At 25.0% G+C, this 24,515-nt stretch overlaps 1 protein-coding gene across 1 annotated transcript in view; it reads left to right on the plus strand.

Annotated features, from left to right (window-relative positions):
• Nucleotides 1-23,933, plus strand: part of LOC129606768 (neuropeptides capa receptor) — a 40,538-nt gene extending 16,605 nt beyond the window's left edge. The window contains exons 5-10 of the mRNA XM_055517305.1: nucleotides 1,250-1,426; nucleotides 2,099-2,170; nucleotides 9,714-9,858; nucleotides 15,922-16,099; nucleotides 17,169-17,336; nucleotides 22,757-23,933. Of these exons, the coding sequence (XP_055373280.1) occupies nucleotides 1,250-1,426; nucleotides 2,099-2,170; nucleotides 9,714-9,858; nucleotides 15,922-16,099; nucleotides 17,169-17,336; nucleotides 22,757-22,900 (884 nt within the window). The 3' untranslated portion in view covers nucleotides 22,901-23,933. The remainder of the gene's footprint in view (nucleotides 1-1,249; nucleotides 1,427-2,098; nucleotides 2,171-9,713; nucleotides 9,859-15,921; nucleotides 16,100-17,168; nucleotides 17,337-22,756) is intronic.
• Nucleotides 23,934-24,515: the final 582 nt, after the last annotated feature.

Consider the following 24,515-nt stretch of genomic DNA (forward strand, 5'->3'; position numbering starts at 1 on the left):
ATTTCATCATAAACAAATTACGCTTTCTAAATTGTTTTCTGGAGGTGTAAATAATGTCGGATAGCTCATGAAATTAAAAGGTCTTACGTATGCCCAAAAACGTAATGCTCCGAGATTAGACACGACATAGATGATCAATTTTAACAAATTTGAAATGTAATCGCTCCTCAGTTGCTCCATTTTAGTATTGAACTTTTTAAAAGTGAGAAACTAAATGGGATCCAAATGGCAACTGTAACGAACTAGCTGAAGAAAAACACTCTTTATTTCTATATATGGTTGAAAATGCGCTGTAATAAAATAGATACACAATGTATATGGAAATGAAAATTTAAAACATTGAAAATTTTTAATTCAATTATATGTAGCTATTTTTGCGTTTGGATGTTCGCTTTCAATTTATTGAAAAAACTCTAACTCACGACATTTTTATATATAATTGAGCAACCAAAATTGTAATATCAATAATAATAATAACAAAATATAGATAAGAAAAAAGGGTATCTATATATTGTGAAGCAGAGAAAGGTCCTTGAACATTATTTTGTAACATTAGTAATAATTCAAATTCCGTGTAACAAAATTAATTGATACGAGTATTATATAGAAAGAATATATTTTGTTTTATAAAATCTATAATGGTTTCTATTTTTAACCATAATTTTGGTTCCTTCTGTTCTGATTCCAATAAAAATAAGAAATTTTTTTTGGAATAGATATGTTCATCCTACAGAGTATTTGCTTGAAAATCTATATTTGCTTGAAATCTATAAAATTTCTTGTAAAGTATATTGTGGTTAGGGCACTTAACAATAAATCCGTTGTTACAACAATAAATTAACGACAAATTTTTTGTTTTCATTTATTGAGTAGCTACATGTTACAAATAGCAATTACTTTATAATTAAATAAATATGAAAAAAAATTATACCAATCTTCTTTTAGATACTCATTTGACTTTTGAATCCTTTTAAAAGCTGGTATGAACGTGAACATATTGTAAGATTATTATGGGTTTTATGTACCGTCGTTAGCTAGTTCGATATCCATCTCTAAGGTGTCGACTTCCGTTACCAATTTAGCAAAGAATAAACTTAATATGAAAGAAATAAATTCAATTTTATCAAGTTTTTACCACTCACGTTAATTGACGGCATTCGAAATTCTTCAATAATATTATAATAAAAGAGAAATTTTTTTTTCAGTATACCACTTGCCTTTAATTGCTAAACACTATTTTTAATTACAGATAATTCAACTATATATGAGTCTGCTTTCTGTGCAATGTTAGATAATCCTCCAGGGTTTCCATTATGGGAATTTTCAACTGTGGTATTTTTTGGTATTCCAATGATTCTTATATTAATATTATATGGAAGAATGGGATGGCAAATAAGAACAAGAACAAAAAATAGTAAAAATCTGGGTAAGTTACAGTTCTTAAGAAATATATTAATAAAATTATGCTCGTGAATAAATGTACAAATTATAAACATTTCTATAACAAGTTCAGAGCATTTAACTGTATGTTGTATTAAGAGACTTTTAAGCACAGTTGAATAATCGAATAAACATAAATATATTTCTTAATAATTATCATATGTAACACTGTCTAGTTTTGAACTAACCTTTTCAAACTTTAAAACTTAAGTAAAAAATTCAGAATTTGTTTTATTTAAAAGTATGTGGTTAGATGTTTTAACAGTTGCTCTGTAACATTAACACGAAATATAAATTTGTTTTACATAAAGCGCTTAACGTTCCATGTTCTTGTGAAACACAAAAAGTAAAAAACTTTAACCTATAAAAATGCAGTACTTATCTATAATCTATAAACTTAATCTGTATAAAATATTAAATATGAATTTTACATTGGTTATGATTAACCAAAAAATTCCATCTCTTGGATTACACTCCCACTTTTATTCAATGTAATGCTATATATACTAACTAACTTTGATTATATTTTTAAGTATTGTAGGAATTTTTGTGTTTTTTTATTGTATAACTGTCTTTTTTTCTTTTTTCTTCATTTTTATTATTCAAATATTTTCAAGATTCATTCGTTTTCATTTCATTTATACTTTTGCAAATATAGGTGTAACACAAGGATCTATGCATAAAGAATCTAGGCAACATCAATCAAGGAAAGCTATAATCAGAATGTTAGGTAAGTCCTTTTCAATTATCAAATTGAATATTTATACACATAAATATATATATATATTTATTATATGTTTACACTATATACATTCATATATGTCAATAAACCTATATATTCTTATATTGATGAACATGTGAATAATATGCTTATATCTTTACAAAATTTTTCCAGCGGGATCAATTTATTTTTCGTCTTTGAGTTTTTTTTTCTGTTTTAAAGAAATTTTATATAAAAAGAACATTTTTTATCGATTTTCATTCAACTCAATATCTTTACCATAAACATTTATCCTTAAAGTATATTTTCTCTTCAAACACTTAACACAACAAAATAAAAGTTTTAATATGCTTTTATCTTTATATTCAAAATCCAAGTTAAAAACTTATATGTAATTAATTATCAAATTTTCTTCTATTCAAATAGAAGATTATGAAATGATATTTTTAAGCATGAAATTTAATTAACAACCCTTTAGTATTAAAGATAAATCAGACATTTTATTTTTTAAAATGAATTCTCTTCAACTTTTAGTAAAAATCATAAACTAGACACAAATTTTTATATAATTAAATTTTTATATAATTGATAAAAAGTAACACCAACTTAAATCAGAAAATGCGTATTCTAAAAATCGGATTGTGAAAAACTGGAAACCGGATTCTGAAAACTACCAGTAATCACAAAAAAACCATATTTTGATATTTTTACAACACTTAAAAGTAGTTTGACAGATAGTGCTTTCTACATGTCATGTCATTTCCAATGTTATTTTTAATTAATCATCCAATAGTATTTGATGTGTGTTTTCGTTTTCTTTACTGATCGAAATTTGAAATTAGAAGTGAATAATTTACATTAAAGTAACAATCCACTTTTTATACGTATTCTTATTCACCTTATATTGCTTATTTTCTGAATAAAAACCTACAACTCATTCGAATATAACGAAGTCTTCTCTAATTGTAATAAAAAATCTACATCACCATATATCCTTTTCTCGATTAATTTTACAACTCTATTTTTCTTTTTGTGATGTTTTTTTATATAATCCTCACATTCACTTTTTTCTACTGCCTACTAGAAGATTTAAATGTTATTGATGATGTATTGTTTAATTTTTTTTTCCAAAATCTTTTATAATTTTGAACAAATAGTTCTCTTATTGATTGATTAAAATGCTATTTGAAATGTGTATATAAAAAATATATATCTGAATATTTTTGAGAATTTTTTTTAACAAAAATTGTAACTTGATGAAATAAAATAGTTAACATTTTAAGAAATTGAAAAAAAATAAAACTTAAATCACAAGTCATCGATTAAAATAGAATAAGATTCATTTCATGTAAACCAAAATTTTATGTTCAGCTAAAAAGTATGGTATAAGCCAAATACAATAAGTTAATATATGAACACACCGACATCATAGATACCACATTTACAAAGCATACAAAATTAACAACTTACTTACTAACATATTATATATAAAAATATTACATAAAATAAAAGCGTTTACAGATGTTGTACAAATATTTAAAAGAGAGGATAATAAAAAAAATTTATCATTCATAAGGACGTGCAGATATAAAAAAGCGATTACGCAATACATGTATTCTGCAATCGCTTTAAAAATAGATTAAAATCCTTTTTCTATATATAAAAATCATTTTCCCATTAATTTATCCTTCTTTTGCATGAATAAATTTTAATTCTCTTAATTAAAAAGAAAATTAAATATAACAAAAAAAATATAATTCGGTGTTTTCGATATCATTGTGCTAATGTAAATATAAATACGACATGAGTCGTATTCATATTTACATTATCGGCCACATAAAAAAAGTCAATAAATTATTGAATGCGTCTATACGTGAATATTTTGTACATGTATTTATATATAAGACCATTGTACAACCGGGTAATAGCGCACCATGACCAGCACAAAGGATCTATGTACTAATCCACAATATGTGCGAGCAAAATCCCCACCCCCGCAAAATCGCGCCACAAAACATGCACGTGCCCACCCACTATCTACGCGCAGCCTGTTAAGGTGCCCTCTAAGCCTGCAATGAATTGTAAAAACACCAGTGAGAATTCTCTTTTAGTTCCTGCCAAACCCTATGATATTCCTAGAGATCACTAGTTAATCATCTCGGCAAGCCACGAAAACCTTTATTTAGGAATTACAGATTGTGGAGGAAAAAGTCAATGTAAAATCTCTCTTTTCATTCTCAATTCGTTAACTTAAAGTTGATGGTAAACTGTGAAACACCTCCGAAAGAGTATTCCCTTATTACAAAGCTCCAAATCAAGATCAAGACAATCATAAAGAGCAGCTCTCAAAAATTTTATAACAAATTGTAAGAGAAAAATTTAACTACATATGTGTTTTATTTTTAGAGTTTTTCTTTTTTGTTATTTTTTTTAAATTTTTTTCCTTTACATTAGCAAGAATGCGCACATAATGGATTTATTTTATTTTATTTGAATTTTTCATTAAATTAAATTATCAACTCACATTCTTAAATCATTAAATTCATTCATTGTTCACCATTTTAGTAAGAGACAAAATTCTTTATTCGTACTTATCGCAAGAAAATATATACATATGTACGTACATACTTACATATGTTTTGTGTGTAATATTATGTAATATTGTATTATTAATAATGTAAAATATGAAAATTATTATAAAAAAATATTTTCATTTCTCCCAGAGTACACTTGCAAATTATGCAAATCAAAAAATTAAAAATGAAATCGTAATTCATATATGAGTGATTGTGTGTGTTTATCTAACATTGTAATTTGATTTATTTTGAGTTATTTTAGTAATTTTTTTCATTGTTTTCTTCGGCATGTAGATATTTAATTTTCATATTTTTTCTTTCATTTCATTAATTTTTATATTATTTTTCCAACTCCAGTTTTTATTTTTTTTTAACAAAATTTTTAGGTTCGGTGACTCCTTAAAATAAGCTCCTTAAATCATTGTTGTTATTTGTGTCTTCGGGTTTTTTTCTTTTATGTTTTGTCTATTCTATAGGTTTATTTAATTGGATTCCTTAGATGGGTTTTTTTGTATGTTCTATTTTTTATTTACAGAATAGATGAAAAAAGAATGTTTACGTTTTGATGAAATGTGGTATTTTTAAAATAATCCTTATGAAATATTTTCGAACTGAGAACAAACATAAATATGAAATTGATGTGAAAGCTATATGATCGATGCTCGAAAAAAATGTAGTTGTGTTTATACATACATATATTATTCGTATGAGACCCGAAGTATAAAATTCTACGAAATTTTATTAATTATTAGATACAATCGAAAGAAGTGGGTAGTAGACAGATTAACGGTGATTCCTAATAACATATAAAGCTACGATATGGAGTTTTAAAAAATTTCTTATTTATTTTCTCATTGGTATCTGTTTGCAGAAATCTTTATCTTTGCTAATAAAAATTTTAAAAAAACATTCTTATTTATAATTAAATTTATTAGAAACTAGATTACATTAATTGACAGACTGAGAGATGTTAGTTATGTTAAAAATAAACTTTTTTCATATCTTTCATGTTCATTCTTTAAAGCTTTTGTATTAGACGACACAACAATACTTCTATTATTGTATAATATGCAGCCGGTAAACATATTTTCTATATTATATTTTTTTAATGATTATGCGTACGATCTGTTTTTTTTATCTTATAATATATTTACACATGCCTACACTCCAATATATCTACAACATACATATACATAAACACATATTTTTATACAAATCAAATTTTCCTCCGTATGTATTACTATAATTTTATTGCAATTGCATCCATACATACGAGTATATCAATAAGGAAACTTGAAAAGCTGGAAAAGCAAACTCGTTGACGTGAGATTGGGAATATGGAGATCTAGCGAGCATAGCTAACTTAAGTGTATCTTTTGATAATCGCGTTAACCAAACCTAACGTAACCCATATTAAAATACTTATTCGTCTTTTAAGCTCACTATAGTTATCTCTTATTTAAGCTAAAAAATCTCTTATTCGTTCAATGAAAAAAATTCATGTAAAATATGACAATATTTTACATGACTTTTTTATTCTGTAAAATACTATTATATTTTACAGAATAAAAATTCTGTATGTTGTAGTTTAGCAGCTAAGGATCACAATATGACTGCAGCTAATTTTGCTTTTGCATTTATACCCCATAATGTTTCAGTTATTTAATATATATAAATCATTTAAAATAATATACCCAGAAGCATGCAATAAAATAAATAAAATAACAATGTTACTCGTACTTCAAGAAGCTATAGTATAATAAATGTGACGGAGAGTTCCCATTTAAGACTAATAAATTTTTAAAACAGAATCGTAGGCGTAAAAAAATATTGTAGTTGAACTTTATAACTTTCTTTATCGAAAAATTTTAATGAAATAACATATTATAAACGAAATAATAATAACATGTACATAAATATTATAAGTACAATACAAATTGTACTTACCTTAATGATAAAGTCTAAGTACCTAATATACTTGTACAAACATATACATTACATATTTATGTGTATAGAGCAATCAAAATTAATTTTAAAGACAGTGTCTGTTAAATACACTTCCCTAATATTTTATTTTTATATTATTTATGTTGAACGTATCAAAACAATAACAAACGGAAACGTTGTATCCTATCTAACCTATACTCAACTTATCTTTTTTTATATATCTTCCCATCTTTTCCATATTTTCTCTCTTTCATTTTTTTCTTTTATCTCTTATGGTTCACTCCCGTCTTTTATTAAGAAAAAAAAAGAAAGAGTGAAAAGAAAGAAAAATTGTGAAAAATGAAATTACTTATGGTTGTTAACAATATTAACGCACATTTATCTTCGTCTCACTCAGCGCATATAGACAATATTATAAGAAAAATAATAAAGTAAAGAAAACACAATATTAAGTATAGAAATTTCAAAAAATATAGAAAGAGAGAATAAAGTATTCTTCTGTTATTTTTCTATGCTTTTCATGTTTTAAAGGTTTATTACTTCTACCTAAATTTACCCTTGTTATTTTACTTACCCTATATTTATCTTTATTTCTGTATTATATTATTATTCATTTTAAATAGATTTGCTTAAAGAACAGCAAAAACGAAACAGGAATGGAATAAAATGAGGAAAAAAAGCAAGTAAAAATCTGGGATAAGAGTAAAATTAAGCCATAAAAGAAATATACGTAAATAAATCTACGGTAGTAAATAATAAAAATCAAGAAACATGAGAGTATAGGGAAAAATATTAAAGAACAGAGAGAGAGATCTCGCAAATACTTGGAATTGAGTATTTTAGAAAATATTCCCTGATTTTATACTTTTAACAAAAATATTATTTTAACTTTAAAAATTTTAATTACAAAAATATATTTTTTTTAAGTTCACTCATATACATATACCTATATACATGTATTTTAATTTTTGTCTGTCTGTCACCTATATAATACCACATTTCCAGCCAGCCATTTTAATATCTCGTTTATTGCCACCAATTCTACCTGAAATATTCTGCAGTGGTCTAGAAGACGAAAAGAGATTTACACACCAAGTTGTTTTCAATATAGCCGCGAAAAAGTATCTCAATTCTCCGGCCGTACTGGGATAAGTCTCTGAATTTGGACCAATCAGTTCTTTTCCAATTTCTGAAAGTTTGTGTAAGATTCTGCTGAGCAGTGAATTAAAAATGTTTATATCGAAGGTCGGCAAGAGAATAATCTTCAAGCTATACAATTCTTAACCATTCTAGCGATAGTTTGGAAGGCAAAGGTTATTCCTTTAACCTTTTACCGATTTTTGGTAATAATTCTTTACTGAGTATAATCAAGTCTTGTATGTAGTTGCCCTTTTATTTTACCAGTTTGGAAATCCTTCAATTTTATATTGACAAGCCTGCTTGGAATTTGATCCCTTGCTCCCAGCCAGATACCATCCATCTGATCGCCTCTGTGTAAATATTGACCGATTATACGTCGGTATGTTAACCGTGGTCTCCGTATTTGAGAATTTAAAAGAGAACGCCTAAAAAATTTTATTTCTAACTTATTTCTTCTTTAACTCATTTCTGTCCTACAGCATTTTGCATTTTTGATTAAGAACTATTCATTATTTAAATATATAGGTATGTAAATTTGCAATTTAACACCCACGTGTATTCGTTTCTCCATTTACAAGTTTATGTAAAAAAAAAATTATAATAAAAAAATTCTTTCTGAATTATTTCTAAAAGATCTATTTAAAAAAAAAATAGAGCTAAATCATAAAATATTCAGTAACTCGTCAAAAATTCTTTTAAAAAGAAATTCCTTCCATGTATGATGTACATATGTATGTTTTTTTGGTATTAAAATTGTCGTTTACACTGGAGTTGAAGATTGATCAATAATAGAGCTGAAGTTTTTGAATAAATCATTTAAGCATACACAAAGAGAAAATACTCTCTTTAATTTAATTATATACTCTTCACGTTTTACATAATTAAGTGCGAGAATTTTATTAAATTGCTTATTATTATTTTGGAGGAGTTATGTTTGAGAATGTGTTTTCAATTTGTAATTGATAAAAAAAAAATTTTATTAATATGTAATATGAACTTGGTTTGTTTGACAGTGTTTTTGACAGCTAAAATAGATTTAATGTAAAACGTTATGTTGGAAAAGTTTAAAGACGTTCGCTTGCTCTTAATGTTAAAAAAAAAGGTAGAGAAAACTAATGAAAAATAACAAAAATAGTTTCTTTTCTTCATATAAATTAGAGTTGTAAAAAATTTTCACTGACTCATTCTCATAAAATCTATGACTAGATTAGATGAGTATGACAGTAGTATCACTGTTATTATAAATATTTTTGATTTAATGTTTTGTGATATTTTTATTTTTCATCTTTTAAAAAATTGATGTTACAATTGACCGTGAAGTCGCAAAAATTCGTGCGAAGTCCTTAATAATAACATTTTAAAAATAAAAAAAGCACTGAGTTAATTTAATTTAATTCGTTTTTAATTTTATTACTTATACATATATACATATATATGTATATATATGTACTATATTTGTATATATTATGTGTAGAGTATAAGTGCTTACTTATACGTTTTATCAAATACATACAACCATACATACGTATATATGGTCGTTAATATTATGTAAATTGTGTTATGTTATTTTCATTGTTTATAGGAAGAGGGGCTGCCGTTTACAATATTTACCAACTCCTCCAGTGTATAATTTATTTTTACATCATTTATATGCGTGAGAAAGCATAACTATATGTAGATATACATACATAGTAATTTAATATACAATGATGTGAAATGGAATTTATTTTGTATGCATAAAAATATTTAAAATAATACAATGTAATAAAAAAAAATATTCTAAAATAATAATTTTAAAAATGTTAACATTTTTTCATCATACTTTTTATACCATAACATGTTATGTACGTAATACATGTATTTATATAATTTTTTTTCATTATTTACAGCCGCTGTTGTTATAACATTTTTTGTATGTTGGGCGCCTTTTCATGCACAACGATTAATGTATTTGTATGGAAGAGAGTGGCCATATTTTCAGGATTTACATCCTTGGCTTTTCTCAGTAGCTGGATGGCTTTATTATGTGTCATGGTATGTTTTATATTATATAATTTACATAATACATAAATGCATATATAGACATGTGTACTTTATACATAACATTTAAAATATATAAGGGCCCCTAGTTTAGCAATAACTTTTTTGAAAATTATATTACTGCTATTATTATAATCATAAAATATGTATAATGGCTACATAATAACAATTTATAAATATTATATATAAGATTCATCTTTAATTTTCACTTATAAAATTATTATTAAGTACACGTATATACATACGTATGTTATACGCTCCCATAAGCAAATTGTAAATTTTAATTATATTATTATACATCAAATAAATAATATACAGAGTGAGACTGTTCAATAGATTATACGTAAGTGAAAGGCTTAAATTTCGTTATAAAGTATGAAATATATTAAGCGTTAAAATTATAAAAATCATTCAATCATCGCTCAAGCTTCATTTAATAAAGCCGGATCCATAATTGGAATGTGATCAAGATGAATAGAAAAATATAAATCCATATAGAAAAAGTACAAAATGTAATCACTAGTTTTTTTTTTAAAAACTGTGATCAGATTTTGAATATATTCTGAAAAAAGTATTGCATACTTTTTGGGGTAAAAGAGGAAATTTTAAAGAAGCATTAATATAATTCGACGTTTAATATTGCATATATTTTGGGGTATGAAGAAAAATTAAAATAGGCTTTAACATGGCATCAACTTAACCGTCACTTTTTTACGTTTATAGAAATTCAAAAAAGCTTACTGTTTCGGAATAATGAAAACAGAAAATAAAAATGCTAAGTTTGAAATTAAATTACTTGAAAGACGGGGCCGAAGTGAAAAAAAAATTGCTCCGACGAATATGATGGAAAAATTTTAGTCTCTCCACTCTGTACGCGTAAAAATTTATATAATTTATTAATAAAAATAATGTATACAAAGTATTTTTAATAAAAAAATTATAAATAAATTAAACTTTTTTTACACGGTTTTTTTAATAATAGAATAATATTTAATTATAGCAATAAAAAATCACAAAACACACCATGTTGTAGGCGTACAGGATAAAATTAATGCGCTTTCATTTTAAATTTATTATTTCAATCGGAACATTGTTTTAATATTAAAAAAATTTTATACTGAATTTGGTAATAATTTGATTGGAAAATTCGATGATTTTAACTTATAATAAATGAACCATGAATATAAAATAAGTGCAAAGTATAAAATAAAAAATAACAAATCTCTAATCTCTAAGTTTAGTTAATATTTACAATTAAGTTTAGATAATATTTAAATACATATGCATAAATAAAATAAATAGGATAAATTTCGATAAATATGAATAGTGGAAAATATTGATACCGTTGCACAGACTGTACTAAACAAGTCCTTAATCCAAGATTTGTCTATTATTATATTCTATTGTAGCAATAATGTTATATATCCTAAAAGGCGTTGATAATTAAATTGATTAAACGTTCTGTAGCCATACAAAATTAAAATTATATGGCAAAAAATAACCTGTGTTATTTTAAATCTTAAATTTAAATAACATAAATTTCAAATTTAATTTTAGTAATAAATATTAAATTAATAAAAAATTTTTATCACCTTTTAATACTAAAATTAGACAAATCAAATATATGTTTATTATATTAAGTTGTTTCTCCTAATTCCGATCATACTTATTTATTCTTCTAAAAATTACGAGACCGCTTAATATCTTTTTTATTACGCATAATTTTTAAGTCTTTTCTGAATTCTAAACATGATTCATTTCATTATTACTCATACCTTATTATTATTATTATTCAAAGATAAAATCCTATTTTCTAGGACCCTAATATAATTTTAATATCACTCAAAGATCCCAAGCATAAAAACAGGAGAAAAGAACAAAAAGGATTATGCAATGAATATTTTTTATTCTATTTTATAACCATTCTAATATTACAACAATTGATGCGTTTATAGCATAATAAAAGTTAAAAAAATTGTTAAGAAAACTAGACCGACACACGTTTATATAAAATGGAGGTACGAGTATTTTCACGTTCTTCAAGAATATACGCAAATATTGTATGTATGTTTAAGTAAAAAAAAAAGATTCGTGGTAAATTTATTAGATCGTAAAAATACCAATACATTTCTGTATACAACCTACTTCGTACCCTAAATGTTTTACATATAGCTATATCTTTTGAATTCCATAAGGAAATCTGATTGAAATATCAAAAAGTCATTGCATTTGAGCCGTAAATTGCGGCAGAAAAATAATATTTATGTATATGTTAATGTAAAAATGTGTATAGAAGTAGTAGCTGTGTTCCGAACTTAATAAAATTAATATTGCATGGATTAAAAAATAAATATAGTAGATTATTCTTTATAAATTTTCTTTTTCTTTTGTTAATTCCCATTGCTTCAATAAATCCTTTCAATCGAAGTGTGTTTTCAACTAGACACATTATTTCTGAATAACATTTTCATTTGACTCGGCCGCCTTAAATGTCACTCATCGTCACGCGTTACGTGGGCTACCCACCTTCCTTTATACCTGTCAATGCTAATCTAGTACCAGCCTGATTATTGTTCGATCCATTGCAGTGGTCGATTATACGTTGAATATTCTAATTTTGTTACATTTTACCAAGTGGAACGACTTCCATACGGGCAAAATCCGGCCACGATGATGCCTAGGTAGCAAATATCGTCTGCATACTTAACAGTCTGCTGGTCAACACCGATTTGATACCCTCAGCGTCACTTTAACTCTTTTCATTACCTCATCCAATAGCATTTTACAGAGGAACGATAATAGAGGACACCCCGTCTGACACCGAAAGTTATTTGAATAGGTATGATTTAAACTGGCTATTGGGTTCTCGGATATAGCCTCAATGATGTTAAAATTTTTTTAACATCATTCTAAATCGTAATTGAAAATTTTATGTTCAGAAATTACGGAACTGGATTGAAAATAATAATGCGATATAATTCCCTTGAAAAGAATATGTTTTGAATTATTTCGAAAAACACATACAAAATAGCAATCAAAATAGGTACACTGTGCTAAAAAATTTTGTTTTTGCATCAAAAGCTTATCCACTCTGCTTATCTCGTACAGAATTAAACACACACTAATTCACTGAACTTTACATTATATACAGTTGAAATTTGTTATAAAGTACATTGAAGGGCCCAAGAAAACAGATAATTTTAAAAAATTTACAATTTTATATGTTATTACAAATGGGGATAGTTTGAGTAAATAAGAACGGTGATAGCTTATCAAAAGGTCCAAGCATTTCACTCTGGATCTCCAAGCCGATACCAACAAACCCTCTTTTTACTTGATCTAGATCCCTTTTGCAATCTTATATAACCAGAATATTATATAACCAATAACTTATTCGAGCCCACAATGCTCTAGGTTGCTCTTTCGATAGCATAACACTTTCACTTTATTCTCTACACTAACAGCAATTAAGAGAAAGTAATCCGACTATGCTAGTCCAAATAATTAAATCTGCTCAGACAGCCTCCGAATGATTACTCCGGAGTTAAAATTGCTATAGTTGTCTTTGATATTGTTATCAAGGCCGAATCGCAGAAAATTGCTCGAAAACATTCCCATCGGTTCAAAGTACACGATCCAAAGCGAAAATTCTTCTGAATACGTCACCGACATAGTCTTAAACATTTATCCATTCGGATATATTATATAATCGCACCACAAACCTGCTTTATTATTTGCAAATGGCACCAACCATCATATGGTATTACAGAGAGGAATGAAATATTTACTCAAAAATAAATTGAAAATTACATTTTGTGTTGACAAAAAGTTTTAAATAAAACAACAAAATATATAAAAAAAACATTCGTTATAACCGGTCTCTACTGTAAATATATATTGTATGACATTGTATATATATATTGAGTTTATTTTCAATAGTTAAGGTGGCTTGATTTAATAGAGATTTTGACCAACAAAGAAAAATAAATTTTGGAACTTTATTTCTTTAGAATCTATTTACTGTTTTAAATCTTCGTTTGTTTTATTATAATAATGTTTTTTTTTCCATTTTTAATTTTATTCTTATCCTTCAAAAACGATTTTCGTTTTATTATTCTCTTTAATATAATATATAAGAGATTTCAATGGAAATAAAAAAAGGAAAACGAAGTAAAAAAAGTAAAAAGTAAAATCATCATCTTTCGCAATGATTTTATTTGATTTTTGTTAGAATTTTATAAAATAAATTCCAGATAAGGTAATAAATTAGTCCTAAGCTTCTTTTCCATTTCCGCCACTTCCCATCATCCTTCGTTATTCAGAAATATTTTATTTTATTAGTTTCTTTTGTGAAAATGGACTGAATTTTAAATCGTCTCACCATACACGACCAAAGAATGTATGTATATATATATATATATATATATATATATCTATATATATTGTACTTAATACACGTCATGGTTATACATTTATTTATATAAAAAAGTAAATACGTACACAAACCTATATTATATATTATAATTGTCTTTATTTTCATATTCCATTGAAGGATATGCAAACAATATTAAAGTGTAAAAATATAAAAAAGAAGTGAACAGAAAACGCGAGAGATTTTCATTATAATAAAACTATCCTTGAGATAAGTGTATATATTTTCATATTTTTATCTAGTCGAGACTTTTCACTAAACAAATTGCTTTTTAACGGTTTAACATTTTTAATTATTAGTGTTTAATAATCAATTTTTCATATTGAATATTCAATATTATTTAATAATGCAAATAATTGCTATAATTGAAAAAAATAACAATGAATAATAAACATTTTCAGTAATCGTTGCATTATTCATTTAGGGTTGTAATTTAGTGATATTTAATAATACTAAAAAAAATATAAAAACTTATATTAAATGTTTCACTTCAAATTTTGCCATGTGATTTTACAATTAGGAAAATTTTTTAGGTTTATATTCAGTATGTCAAAAAATGTCTTTGAAATAATCGTTAAATTGTGCTGTTCAAACGTAAATAATTTCAGAAGCTCAGTTTTTGAAAATAAAAACTCTTACCGAAAGCCTAGTAAAAAAAGTTTTAACAAAATTTATTGCTGAAAAAAGATTTTTCGGGGCCAAAACTTAATGTAGACCCTACACAAAATTTTAACTTTTTATTTACATGATATAAAAAAACATTTTATATAATTTTCAATAAATCCTTTCATAACATTAAACATTCAATGTTTTGCTTTAAAAATTTAAAAGAAGTATTAGGGAGGTACTTTATTTTCCTGATTTTATTTTCTTGTACGTGATATTTTATACGTAACGTATGAATACATCAGAAAATCTATAGAGTGAGAAAAATTTATTTTCATGAAAATTATTCCAATCGAATTTCTACGAATATATCCGATTACTTGCACATAAAATATAAATTGTCAATACATGTACCAATTCATTGAATTCAATTGTAAATTTCGAAAACTGCTCTTAAAAGTTTCAATCTCTTCGTTTGTTCACATGTTTGCTAAATCTTCTATACCTTCTAAAATAGAAAAATGAGAACTTGGAAAGTTCATTTCTATGAAAGAAAGTTTTTATGTTTTCACAATATTTTTCATATCCTAGATGTATGCAATAATTATTACAATATGACTATATTAGTGAAAATAATTTAGAAAAAGATTGTATTTTTTCATTGGAGTATTTTCACTTATTGAAGAGAAATGTATTTCTTCACTAATTATAATCCGAATTCGTTAAATTAATCTTATAATCAGAAAACACACATAAGTATTTCTTCATTCGTATAATTCGTTGCTATTTCTTAGTAAGCAGGCTAAGTTTAAGTTAAATTTTCAAAGGTTTGTTTCAATATTATACAATTTGGCTTGATTAAAATAATAAGAGAATTATAGTTCTTGAATATTATGTAAGTTTAAGAAATTAATTTCACTATAATCGGAATTAAGAAATAAATTTCACTAATATCGTAACATATATCTTAAAAAAATGTTAATTTGTTTCTTTGATTTTTCATCTAACTTTTTAAACAGCACTATCAACCCAATATTATACAATGTGATGTCACATCGTTATAGAGTTGCTTTTAAAGAAACTTTATGCGGCAAACGAAAAACTAGCTATTATCGTCATACAAATGGATTTGCAAGAGACCAAAGCAGTTTTAGAGAAACTATGGCAAGTACAGCAGGATGTGAAGATGCTCATTTGGTAATTAATTGAAAAAAAATATTTACAAAGTTAAAAAAATTACTTAAAGGAGAAATTTTTTTTTTAATTATCCTTTCCTGTTCGCTTTAAATTTTTAATGTTCAAATGGGTTTTTTTTAGAGTTTTTAGTGAATTTTTACTTAAAACAAATCATTTTAAATCCTATACTTATACATAATGGTGGGTTGTAAGTATATTATAGAGGAATGGTTGCTATCAAAAATCTTTTTATACTAATAATCTTTAAGTGTTTTATTTTTTTTATGTGTATCCTTTTCAATAATATCCTAATTTTTTATATAATATTTTAATACAATACAATTTTGGTAATAAAGACCTACGATCATGAACAGTTGGCGCGGGTAACGAAAAAGTAAAGCAGTTCTTTTATAATATAATGATTAAAATAATTTTTTTAAACGCTAAAACAAACAAAACAAAAAAGTATGTATTATTAACCCATTCGAAACTAAATAAATTTTTTATAGCAAAAAGATAGGCACTTATAATTTTCAACAATGTGAGAAGCAACGTATTGATAATGTCTTCATACCTCTGTAGCTCAACTGATAGAGTTTTCGCCTCAAAAGGGGTATGTCACTCGTAAGAGTCCAGTTTAAGTCCACCTCGAAGAGAAATTTTTTTTTTAATTTTTCTGCCTTGACTTCTTCCATCTGTTTTGCAGCTGTATGAAGATCTTTTCATTTTTTTTAAATGGCCACATTTTCTAATGAATTGCGTTAATTTTACACTTACGTAATAAATTTTTTGGTTTTTAATGGGTTAACTAAAGCAAAAAAAACCCCACCAACAAAAGAAAAAAATTAATTTTAAAATGTTTTTTTAATGGTTAAAAATATCCCCATCTTTTTTATACTTCTTTGTATACGTATTGTAGGAAACCGGAATTTCTTAAAACCACGTATATTAGGTTTTCCTTTTTTCTTCATACAATACAATATCCCCTTGATGTCGTACCACGTAATTGAAAAAAAACATAAAAAAAAACAACTTTTCCTTTTTCTTTAATATTTTTTTTTTATTTACAAAAAAAAAAAACAATCTACAGGTACGTGTGCGATCCGTGAGAAATTCTCATTACATTAAGGATTCAATTAAAGTGAATAATGTTCTATGGAAGAATAGTAATAATAGTAGCAGTAGCACCAATAACACAACAACAACCACAACAACAACAATAGCAACAGAATCTTCGAAAATAATTAAAACCAAAAAGGTGAGAAGGATTTTTGCTCTTCCTCTTTCTCTTTTTTTTTAAAGTATACAAGTTTAAATTATTTATATTTTTTAAATATTTTCTTTATTTTTGCTATTTTTATACGCATACAATAAAGGTTTGTGATTATAATGGTTACCATTTATGTGAGAGAAAACGTAAAATTTTTATAGCATACGTGCAATTCTACGATTATCAACAAATTTGTATGCTATTGTACGTAGTGATTAAATAAATAACAGTCATTTCTCTTATTAAAATAATGAAAATCTGTAAACTTTATTAAGAACCATTTGAAATTATTAATTTACATTAAAAATTATTGAACAAATTATTTATATGACGTTGTCGATATTAGAGTCACGGAAAAGTGCTTGAATTCTGGTTATACAGTCACGGAATTTATATTTTGAAATTTAGTTTAGAGAAAAATAAAATGCGCAGTATAGAATTTTTGTCAAAATGCCATCAAGTACAATAGCTACAGCTGTTAACATTTATTTAAGTAGCTAAAGCTGTTCACAAAGAACAAAATAGAAGTCCTCCCCTCTTAGTCTTGACAGCAGCGCACCTTTTGAGATAACGTATAAGACGGGATATTCGCTAGTTACCTCATTTTCAATTCTATTATATATTTCCGAATCATTTCAGCGAATTGTTATGAAATATTTTTTGTGCGATACAAATCCACTCTTAACCACTTCTTCCTGTGTGCGTTCCATAGCATTACATTTGATTTAAGCCGTTTTCAATCAAACCTACATACAAACAACACGAATTTGGGGATTACTGTATACAAAGCAAATTCAATACTGCATTAAATTACTATATAGCTAAGCTTTTTTATCAGACTTACAATTCTTAGAATTCTGTTAAACTTTTGTAAATTAATTAAAATTTATTTTAAAATGAAAAGAAAAAACAGTTATAGTGAAAACTTTTTATATATTTTGCGGTTTTTAATATTATTCCTTCAACATTGGACAAAAATAAACTCAGATAAAAAGTTCAACAAACATACTATAAAGAAAAAGGAATGAAAAGAGAGATGAGATTTTTTTTTGTGAAATTTAAACAACAAAATGAATGAAAATTCCATTGAATTGAAATCTGCCCGATCAATCCACTTAACACCCATCAGCCTGTCAATAAACGGAAAATTCAAAGTATTTTATATTCGTTTTTAATTTTAAAACTAAATAAAAAATATTTCAATTTGAAAACTCAATCAACTTATGGAATAAAAACAAACCTAAAAAATTCAATTACGTTTCTGAGAACTTTTTTTTGGGACATTAAAGAAGACAACAACAAAATGCTCGAAAAGATAAGACTTTTAAGCATGTGTGGGAATAAAAAAAGAATTATTTTCAGTAGATAACGAAAGCTTTTTTTTTCATGGCAAAAATAAGCAAAAACTCACTAAAACTGTTCTTTTCCCAAGTTCATTCACCCCCTATATACGAGCATTCCCATTTCATTTGTTATTTTTAACTTTCATAAACTTCAGGTGTAAAGTTTTGCAAGTTTTGTATACAACATTGTTATACGATAAACAAAAAATGTCCTTTTTATCACAAACAATTGATTTATTTCAAACTTTTTGTGTAGTTAATAAAATTTAGTTTTTATTTTGGTAAAATATTTATTATAAGAAAATATAGTCCAACTCATATGTCCTGTTCATAGTTGCTATATCAATTAAAGCGAATAAAATTCGATAGATATATACGCAAACATATGCAACTTTATTCATTTTTTTTTTGTTTTGAATTATCCTGTATATCCTTTTCAAAAATAAGTTTTTCACTTCCAAAAACAAACAATTGTAAAAGTTTGAATAGAAAAAAAAGACAGAACAACACGTACACATTAATTTTCAAATTTTTATATAAAATATGATTTTTTATAGGAATGATATACATCATGTATATGCACATACTCAAACTTATATACAATATTATTATAGGTGTAGAAAATAATTAACCAGTTTTTAAATAAAATATGGGTTCATTTATTAATTGAAATAATAATAAATGGAAAGTTTTGCAATTAAGTTTTCTTATATTTTATTATTTCCAATTAAAAATTATTGCATGCAAAAGTGTTTGCTTTTTTTTAACTTTAATAATAGCACAAAAAAAAAAGAATTAGAGAGGGAAAATAATATTTTTTAAAAAATTTTCTTTTTTGATAATAAATTCAGGACACTTGTATGTTATCCTTACAAACTAACTTTGTTTTGAAATTGAATGAATTTTTAACTATAAATATATTAAAATTTTATAAACAGATTTATATAGAAATCAAGTAATGAATTAAGTTAAATTAATTTTAAGTACAACTAACCAAGAATTTGTGAAAATTAAAGCATTCGAAAAAATTGCCGTAGCAATATATGAATTCTTACAATAAAAGTTCTAAATTGAATTGAATTTTTATTTACTACCTAAATTAACACATAATTTTAAAAACTGCAATATAAAGAATTTAAGAATTCAATAATTTGAAAAATGTGTAAATATATAAAATTTTAAACCCTCTATGTACTTTATTTTGATCAAGTCTAAAAAAAAGTATTTAAGGACTTTCTCTTGCACAGTTTTAACCACAAAACATATACTTTGCATACTAAAATTATCTCTTCAAATCTATATACCATATTTCCACTTCGAGGTGAGTTGAATTACAATATGCAAGTATTAGAGTGCGTTGTGTGATATATAATATATTACAAATACGAATTTGTCATGATATGATTTATTAAGGCCTTGTTATTCTTCAAAATTAACTATATTTAAAAGATTTTAATTCGAAGAGTTGGTTCATTATCTAATTAGTACCGTACCCTATATAATTAATTTATATGTATATATATATATATATAATATAATATATATATATATATAATATAATATAAATATATATATATATATATATATATTGATCTTATTCATAAACTTAAATATTATTTTGACTTTGAAAGGGAAGGATAATAAAACAAATAAACCAAAACAATAGTAACATTAAATAATCACTCCTGTCAAGAATGTTTGTTAGTAACATATGACCTTAACTATATTATGATGGAATATGCTTTCCTTTTTGTAAATTATTCCTTTTTAATACAAAGACATGTGTGTATGTAGTTCAACGTTAATATTATTTTTAACAAAACAAAAAAGGCATAATGACATCTCCAATAAAAAGATTCCCACCTGTGTGGGTTTTCCTTCACATTGCTCTCTTTATTATTTTTAATATTTTTTCCATCCCAAAAAAAGGAAAACTATATTATAAAAAAAGTGTGTTATCCTTAAAATGAAATGTGTATAGAAGAGCAAAAAATTATCACAATAAAATTATTTTCCTCATAATAAAAGAGAAGAGAAAGAGAAAATAATATAAATAAAGAGTAGCTATATAGAGTGTTCCATTCGAAGGCTATATAAAGTTTATTAAAATATTGAATAAAGCAAGTTCTCTCCGCTTAAAAATTACGTTAAAATATAACAACTACGGTAGAAAAATATAACAAATAAAACGTTAAAATATAACAACTACGGTATAAAAGTCATACACTTTTATTACATATTACTCTTTAAGATACCGTTGTAGCAAGTCAAACTTACATAATTAAATGACCATGATAATGAAATGATTATGAATGTTTTGTTCGAGGAGTTATTGCTGCTAAATTTACCAACACCGGAATAACCACTATTTTTTCATTATCTTCAACGTCCTCACTTAAAAATTTCCATTATCATGTAGCATTTTTAGTTCTTTCAAATGTTTCCAATTGAAAAAATTGAAAAATCTAAACTAAAAAAGTATTAATTGAAATTTGGCATGTACGCAAATTCGCAATATTTCTTCTATATATTCTTTCGATATTGATTTTTTTTTCTAAGATAATTATTAAGGAAAATCAAATATAACATAATACACTCTTAATATCTATACACATTTACAATAATTTCAAATTTTCGAATTAAATCCTTGCCAACGGAAATATTTTTCAAGGTCTTCTCTCTAAAAAAACTTATTTTATTTTTAAGGTTAAAAGACCTGTTTATTTTTAGGTTTTAACCAATCTGTTAAAAATTCTAAAAATTTAAATTTATATTTTAGGTTTATTTTATCATTAAAATATACACAATATTATGCTTTTATATATGTATATACGATAGTTATATATATAAGAAAAATCGAAATTTGAATTTCGGTTATATTTTGCGAAATCTGCAAAAATTTAAATTGCAAATTTAAAAAAAAATATTTCTTTAAATGTGATAACAATTTACAAAATTTTGCAAAAGAAAACTTCATAATAAGTATAATAAGTTTGAATATTTGCATTGACAAATCTTTTATATATTCCATGATATTTGGTTGATCTATAATACAGTCCCTCATAAAAAGTATTTACCAGAAATAGGCTTAATCTCTAAAACATCTCATTATCATCTCAAATTCCTCGGAAACGAAATTTCAGCCACGCAAATTTTATCTCTCCTAATTTCCATGCTTTCTTGTTCAATATTGACCATAATACATTTATAGTAGGTGCTCTTGTACATACAAGTATAAATCAAGAAAACCTAAAATTAATTTATATACCCGTACGAACGTATGTTCAAACGTATTGTACCGTTTGTAACGCTAAGAAATAACGGTATTAGATATAGACTCAAGTGTATGTTTTTGATCAGCTTCAAATTCTGAGTTGATTTAGCTTTGTCTGTCCTTCTGTCCGTCCGTTCATCCGTCCCAGCGATAACTCAAAAACTAATTAAGATAACTTCACCAAATTTTCACAAATGATTTATTGTAGTATGTGCCAGAACCCTATTTAAATTGGACGTGATCGGGGTACTGGTTTGGGTAGCTGCCATACAACTTCAAAAGTTATTTGGCTATATCTCAAAAACTATAAAAGCTATGGTATTGAAATTTCACAAAAGCGAATATATTAGTAAGGTCAATGTGTTTGATAAGATTCGGTATAATTTCTTGGCTCTTTCTGGTAGCTGCCATACAACTTCAATAGTAGTTTGGCACACACAGTATTTTAAAAACCACTACTGAAATTTTGCATAAATTAATATGGTAATACGACATCTTAAAGTCGTAGTCTGTCCCATAATCAGTTATAGCATATTTATAACAAATTCGTATGGGTATCACAGAGTTAACAAGGTCAACTCTATTTTTTCTCGTTTTATTCTTTCTTTCATATTTTGCTTTTTCCATAATTATATTTTTCTTTATTTTCTTTATATTTTTCTTCTAGTTTTGAAGAAGATCTATTTAATAGCTTGATTGTTCTTCTTTCACAATTCTTAAATATTTTTATTAATTACTTTTTGATGAATTTTTATAATAGTTAATTATTTTGTGTCATTTTATTTTGACAGGAAGATGAACCCAAATCAATTAATAATACGAATTCAAATAGTGTTGTCATTGTTGACAATAATATTAATGGTAGACCAAAGGTCTTAACAACAAACGAAGCTCAAGAAAACAATTTGCTCAAGAAGGATGAAACTTATATTTAACGAATTAAAAGGATTCAAATTATTTACAAATAAAAATTATAAATACTTACTTATAAAATAAATGATAAATAATAGAATAAGGAAAAAAAAAACATAAAAACACGAAAAAAAAATTAACAGTTAATAAAATTTTTTTATATAATGTTAAAACAAAACGAACAAAGAGTAGGTATAGAATGAAAAGAAAAAACAATAATATTGTATAAGGAGAATATTATGAATTATAGATATAAAGTATAAAAGAGACAAGTATATTATGGTATTGATAGAGTAAATCGAAAGCAAACGAATCCTAATTGATCGAGTTCTTAATTTTTTTTAATAATTTTTTTTTAATTTCATTAGGATTTTCTAATATTCGCAACTTCATCGAGCTTTATGTTAATTGGTTTTTATATTTCATATTCTGCAAAGTTACATTCACAATGATTGAAGCTGTTTATCGGAATAAATTCTGGCTACTCCGCTTATAAAACTACTAAAATTGGAATTTTATTTTTGACCTAAAATTAATGCAATAAATCTTTAATTTTTAATTTATTTTTCACATATTTTAAAATATCAAAAAGAACTTACAATCCTTTTGAACGTGTAAAATCAACTTTTGGTTTCTTTTACTAACGCTTTATATTTTATTGTAAAAAATTGCATATTGAGAACGGTTATCAAAACTTCATAATTTGTAAGTTAAACGCTTATGAAATTAAATTTTTATGTATTGAATTATTCTTGTTCTTATATGTTTTACTTCAAGTACATTTTGGAAGTGCTCAAAAAGCAGAAAATCTTATTAAATTATTTTGCAACAATAATATTACTGTGTGTGTACTATATGAAATGATATAAGCGTAGAATAAAGAAGTACTAAAAGTTAATACCGAAAAAAGGAAACAATCTAAAAACATGCTTACATAATAAATACATATGTATGCATATAAAAATATATACACATTCTTAAAAAATAATAAAAATGCTAGACATTATATACTGCCTAGGATTGACTTTTATTTTTATTTTAGGTCCTTAAGGTCAAAAAAAGGAAAATAAAAACACAGTATTTTTTTTGAAAATATTTTTAATGTTAGTGAAAGTTAAAATATTTTTTTGGATTTAATTTCGAATGTATTTATGTAAATAAGTAAATATTTTAAAAAGAAATTATGCAATAAAAACGAAAGACTCTGTAAAGTAATAAAGAAAACGTAACACAAAAAAAAGCAAAAGTATTGTAAAAATTATAAAAAATAAAACTTTTTTCGAAAACTCAATAATATAGAAATATTTTAGAATTTAAAGGTAAAAACAAAGTATTGTACATATATATATATATATATATATATATATATATATATATATATATACATTATAATGTATATACCTATATTTACTATAAATTTAAAAATTAATAAAGAAAAAGTTGATAAAGGTAAAAATAAGAAAAGAAATGATGATTACATTGAGAAAAAAAAATTCCATTTTTTCATTATTTTATTAAACACAAGGCAGATACACTTAAGTTAATTTGAAAAAAATGTTTTCATTTTTATTTATGGGAAAAGTTTTTTAATCTAATTTATAGAATAAATGCCATCAGCCATAACATGAATCCTACAAT

Source organism: Condylostylus longicornis, unplaced genomic scaffold (genome assembly GCF_029603195.1).
Source record: "Condylostylus longicornis isolate FDR11 unplaced genomic scaffold, ASM2960319v2 ptg000022l, whole genome shotgun sequence".
NCBI classification, from domain to species: domain Eukaryota; kingdom Metazoa; phylum Arthropoda; class Insecta; order Diptera; family Dolichopodidae; genus Condylostylus; species Condylostylus longicornis.